Here is a 6,166-nt window from a genome sequence, read left to right on the forward strand (position 1 = left end):
GGTCGTGCGTCAAAGATCACAAAAGAGATAAGGTCGGGTTTCATATAGATTAAAAAATGTTTGTCAAAACATTTGCATAAAAGTTGAAAGAAATAAGTATTCTCCTGTATTGAATTTTCCTTTTTCAATTTTCCTGGAAGTATGCCTAAAGACAGCAAGATACGTAATGAGTAAACTAGTTTCGCAAGAATAGCAAATTACTATTTAAAGATGGTGATAGTAAAGTAAACGAGTATGTTGCTGTACCCAGGGAACGTGAGCTTAAACTCGAACAAGAAACTAATAATAACGATAGTTTTTTTTTTAAAGTTTCAAGTGAATGTGTATCAAAAAACAATAAATAAAAATACAATAAATATTCAATGATATTTGTTTGTAAACAAAATGACAAGAAACTAAATTACGTCTTTAAGCAACTAACCCAGGCCTTTATTTGCGTACACAAAGATGTTTATTATCAGTTATTTACTTAGATACCCCCGTTTCATTTATCTCAAACGAGTTACTCCCCGTTGCCTATACCATGCATCACATTAATGCATGAACTCGATAGCAGTCGGAGTGAAAAGACGCACTACGTGCTGTCATAATTACTTTAAGTTTACAAGCGGAAGGAGTATTGTGTACAATATTGATTAGTGACTCCGGCGATTGTTAAATAGTGTCATATGCTTATATCTTTGGAATTTCGTATTATGAATGAAAAATCACTTTGAAAAAATAGTATATTCGTATAAAATGACTTACTGACCAAAATCTACATTCCGGATTATCTGAAAATCAAAGATGTGCCACCGCGTGTCATGTAGAATTGCTTGCCAGCACGGATTCATCTGTGTCATGCCGAATGGAAATTTCAAATGGACTTTCTGGGAATGTGAATGTGCATACCGAAGAAGGTTTTGAAACGGACCTTAAACCAACTAATACGGAAAAGCATGTTCATATAAATGGTGAGTTGTTTTCATTTTTTTTTATCCTCTGAGCTCTCTTATAAATTAATGATCATCTTCTCTTTCTTCAGCTTTAATTGATCACGTACGCTTACAAGACCTTGTATTGACCGTATTTATATTAACTCTATAATGTAGTTAAAACGCTCCCTTTGTTTGGCAAGATTATGTATACGATATGGTTAAGCGGTACAAAAAGCCAATAACTCTTATGTCACCGTAGCTAAATCGATCCTATATTTTTTTTTACGTATTACAGTTTGAATACACATGGTAGTAAAAAATATTTTATATAGCTCAATATCGGCGCAGTAAGCATCTTGAGCGAAATACCAAATAATTACGCAGGGAAGGTTATTTTAAGTTAACCGATAATTTTAAGTTCATACCTTACTGACATATAGTTGGCTTGTCATGACATTTCTCCGTTTCTCACATTCATTGATCATGGTCATTTCTGTCGGTTTTATCACTACTTGTAGTTTGGTGTAATCCTCTGTAATGACCTTTACTAGCGAAGTGAAATATATTATCATAATTGCGATATGCTTAACTATTCCTCTTTTTTGCCCCTGTTAGTAGTCCTGAATGAAAAAGATACCATGACTTTTGTCTACTTAATTTCTATAAGATACTGGGTAGAAGTGTTTTACCATTATTAGTTCTTTAGGATGATTTAGTAGAGATTATATTGATTTATGATGAAAGCTTGAATTGTATTTGAATCACTCTCGAATCTGCCCCCACTGGAGAAATCGGTGACTACAGACTCATATGAGAGGGCATCGCCGTAACCCCAGTGGGGTACAAACCTATGACGTCCAGTTTTTGGCCTGTTAACCAAGAGCGCATGGATTCGAGACCCAACGGGGTTACGATCATGCCCTCGCATTTGACTCTGTACTGGTTCTTCCTGAAAGCAGACTCGAGAATTAATTGTAATGATTTCGGAACATTCTCGGTAATTGTTTGAATTTGAGCACCAGTTTCTTATGAAAACCCGCTTTTAGCGATTTAACAAAAACGACTCTAGATATTGACAAAATGTTAAACAATATACGTCACTTCTACGAGACTTTCATATAAGAGGGTAAAGTTTTGGTTTAACCCATATTGACACCAGCCTATCTAGACTATCTAATGCAAAAAGAAAATTAAAAAAAGGCATAACATGTGTAGAATTTATTATATGGTAATGTAGAAGTGTTAAGTTTGCGTAAATTATTTCTTATTTGTAAGCAAAATACATACCAATCTATATATTATGTTTTTTTGCACAGATAAACAGCGTGTAACCAACCTATCTGATATGTGCAACAAGACAGATGTATTGCCGGATCATACGAAAATAAGGAACCATCGAGTCAAACGAAAAGCCGAAATGAAGGAGACCGAAGCAACCTGTATTCCACCTAAACGCGTCTCACCGTTTTTAAACACACCAAAGGAAAGAAAAGACGAAAGAAAGAAAATTCTGAAAATCTCAATTAAAAAGATAAAACAGTTAGATAACCCCGAAACCTATCTTAGAAAAACAGTTCTTGTGAATAACACAATGAAACGTCTTCAAACGGAATTACGACAAGAAAAACGTAGAGCTAAGAAATTTCCATCAAATAACAGAAGGCATTTCAGTGGATATGATCTAACTAACAACATTTGTATGTCAGACACTTATTTGTTTGATGATCCTTTCCTATGTGGAATTCATGAGAAAATCACAGACGATATGACAGACACACTCATTAATAACGTGTTTCATAATAAAACGAATGACGAGAGCAAAGAATCTTATATTAGTGAAATGTCAGACACGAGGCCTAATGAAAAAGAAGTTTCTAACGATCAGTTGTGCATTAACTCAAGAATCTTCACGTCTTTAAATGTCTCTGAAGAAAATTCAGTTCAAAATCCTAGTGCCAAGAATACTACTAACATAGAGTGTAACATTTGGACGTGCTTAGACAATAGATCAGGTACACAGGAAACGCCTGTTGACAGGTGCTGTGAGTTTGAAGTTGTAAATCAGCGCATATTTAATAGCAGTGAAGAGAATTTAAGAACTATTAGCTATGATGATATCGGAACAGTGAATATAGGGAAAAGTGGCACTCCGACTAAAGAAAACAATAGATAACACCCAAGTAAAGTACAAATAACAGTTAGTATAAAAACACGATAAGGATATCTAACACAGCGAAACTAATAAAGCTTGAGAATTCAATAGATGCTAAAATAGAATATGTAGACATTGTTCAACACCTGTTTGATACAGATGTTTATAATTCGTTTGTAGCGTAAAAAAGAAAGGTGCAGTATACGAACAAAGCTCTAGCTTAGATCTGTTGGAACTCGATCAAAAATGGACCAGAAGTTGTTATCGCATTCCTACAGTACATTCTTGTCTGGATTGCAAATTAATCATAGCAGTGTTATTCTATGTTTAATACAATACAGAATCATGATATTGGAAATAAGAATACATTGAATGGATCATTTGATATTCACTCGAAATACGACAGGTTTTATGATGGGAATGATTTGATCTGAAATTGATACATCTTATCCATCTAGTCATTTCGTATATATTGTTGTTCTATAAGTCCTGTAAACAACAGTCCTTTAGCCTGTGTACAGCGTAATCTAGAGAAACTATAAAATAAAACTAATCAATTTAGAGTGGTATACGAAACGTTAGTCGAGTCAAATGCAAAGCGGTAAGAATGAACCACCAAATCGGCCACTGAGCGACCAAGTCATGGATTGTTATATTTCACATACATAAGGTAATATATATATGCACTAGGGGCACCACGGCCGAACATTAAAAGTTTGCATATACCTAAAATTCTTCTCTGCAGCATGTTTCTGTAGTCTCGGCAAATTCATTTACACGGAATGACTTTATAAATGTTTTATGTCTATTTTACGAGCAACATATTCCCTTGTTTAGTTCTATTTCAATTAGATTTATAGTATTACTGATAACCATACGTTCAGCTCGAGCATTAATACTGGCTATGAGTTTTGAAGTTTTGCATACACAAAGCCTTTTATCCTTTGTCTTTCAGGCATTGAAATAAAATTTGAAACATGTTAAAATAATTATGTTTTACGCATTATGGGTTAAGAAGCCAGGGAAGTCTGTCATTCTCCAAGCGGTGTTCTATCGCAGACGTTATTAAATTTTAATGTTTTATTTCATCTGTGCAAAGTTATTTGAAGAACAATCACAGCATTTCCTTAGAAACAGTTCAGATGTAGCTTTATCATATTTCTGCTAAATAAAGAATGGGTATTTATCTTCTGTACCGTAGGGCATATTTGTATATGTTAAGTTTTCGCACACTGTGGCCTAGCTTGGCCCAGCCTTGCCGAATATTGGGCATATCATGCCAGGCTAGGCAAGGTCAGGCCAAGTCAGAGAACTTGCCTCACAGTAGAACTTCTCTTATCCAGATGAACTTCGGGTTATGTTTTGTTCAAGGTTTTATACAATAACTAATTACAGAAATGTTTGTTGGTATATATACCGTTATAATATAAAACCTATTTATAAGTTGTCTTTAATGAAAACATAAAGATGCGTCTTTCATTTTTTTCTTTTCTTTGTTATTAAGCCTTTTACCTTCTTATTAAAACATAACCACTAACAGTTGACAGTATGAATTATAAAGTTTAGTGAATCTGTTAACCTTTTATCTGTCCTATCCCCTTGCTATCTTACATAGATACATTGACATGACAAAAACTGCAATATAATATTCATCATGTCATAGTTACATTTGCAGTGAGTGTGATACTAATATACGTTTTACATGATACGTTTTCAGTTTTCTATTAGTATATGAATCCCTAACATTTAATAATAAATGCCCGAGAAAAAGTTATACATTGACCTTGATCATTTTTGTACTTAAATCAACGTAATGTCACTCCTTTGACGTATTTTAATTGTATTTCAGGTATAAATATTGAAATGTCATTCAGTAGTGTATACACTACCGATTTATTACAACGCATTATGAAAATTGCTGATCTTAAAAGATAATATTTGTTGTTTAAAGGGTAACACGGACTGCAATAACACGTATGTAAATAAAGCTTACGATATGGTATCATACGATAAAAGCAAAGCTTATGTAATATTCAGTCATATTTTAGTAGATTGGGAAATGTTTGCAATGGTTTTTATTTCCGCGATTTGAGCCGCGGCATAAGAAAACCAACATAGTGCGTTTGCGACCAGCATGGATCCAGACCAGCCTGCGCATCCGCGCAGTCTGGCCAGGATCCATGCTGTTCGCTTTTAAAGCCTATTGGAATTAAGGAAACTGTTAGCGAACAGCATGGATCCTGACCAGACTGTGCGGATCCAGACTCTGGATCCTTGCTAGTCGCAACCGCACTATGTTGGTTTTCCCATGGCGCGGCTCAAATTGTTGCAATCAAAGTTAACTAAAACGAGATTTCCAAGTCTTGGTTTTAAGTAGTAGACCCTTTTGTGATTACACATTTTTCAAGACTTCGGTAGAAATAGTTACTATTATATCCCTGCATTTGTTATATTGTTATTCACTTTTGTTTCTTTCTTATATCATTTCTTGTTAATATATTATGTATTCATTTTCCCCTCAATTTACATCATCACATATAATTACGACTGACAAAAACATGTTGTTGTGTTTATTATCTTAAACATGTGCTTCTGTTCTGGCATTTTGTTATGAGTTCAGTTCAATTTGCTTACTAACAGTAGGTAATTTTATGTAAAGTCCTTTATACATTTTAATTTTTTTCTTAAATATGATGATTACTGATATCAGATTGTTTTAAAATAAAAGATGAAATGTGATAATGCTTATTATTATTGGGAATAAAGTGACAATGTATCGTTAATATTCTTTTCTAGTTCACAGCTGTCACGTTAATTACTCGACAGTAATTAGCCCGACATAAACGCAACAGAAAACCGTATAATAAAACAAAGCTATCATATCCTATTCATAACACGTTCGTAAAATCTTGTCAAACATAGAAAGCGTTTAAACCAAATTATAGATAACCACATAGTAACTATAGCCAAATTCAATGGATGTCGTCAATTTAAGCTACACAAAACAGAATGTGATCATTCCATTCATTTGCCAGTCTAAGGTATATACAAATAATGAAAACAATAATCCGTTTATAGGAACATACCTCTCATAACC

At 33.8% G+C, this 6,166-nt stretch overlaps 1 protein-coding gene across 1 annotated transcript; it reads left to right on the forward strand.

Annotated features, from left to right (window-relative positions):
- The first annotated feature begins 510 nt into the window (after nt 1-510).
- Nucleotides 511-5,852, forward strand: LOC123538247 (uncharacterized). Its single transcript, XM_045322228.2, has 2 exons — nt 511-953; nt 2,234-5,852. Exons 1-2 carry the CDS (start codon nt 848-850, stop codon nt 3,088-3,090), a joined length of 963 nt encoding a protein of 320 aa, XP_045178163.2. The 5' UTR covers nt 511-847; the 3' UTR covers nt 3,091-5,852.
- The last annotated feature ends 314 nt before the right edge of the window (nt 5,853-6,166 follow it).

This window comes from Mercenaria mercenaria, chromosome 1 (genome assembly GCF_021730395.1).
Source record: "Mercenaria mercenaria strain notata chromosome 1, MADL_Memer_1, whole genome shotgun sequence".
Classification (NCBI taxonomy): Eukaryota; Metazoa; Mollusca; class Bivalvia; order Venerida; family Veneridae; genus Mercenaria; species Mercenaria mercenaria.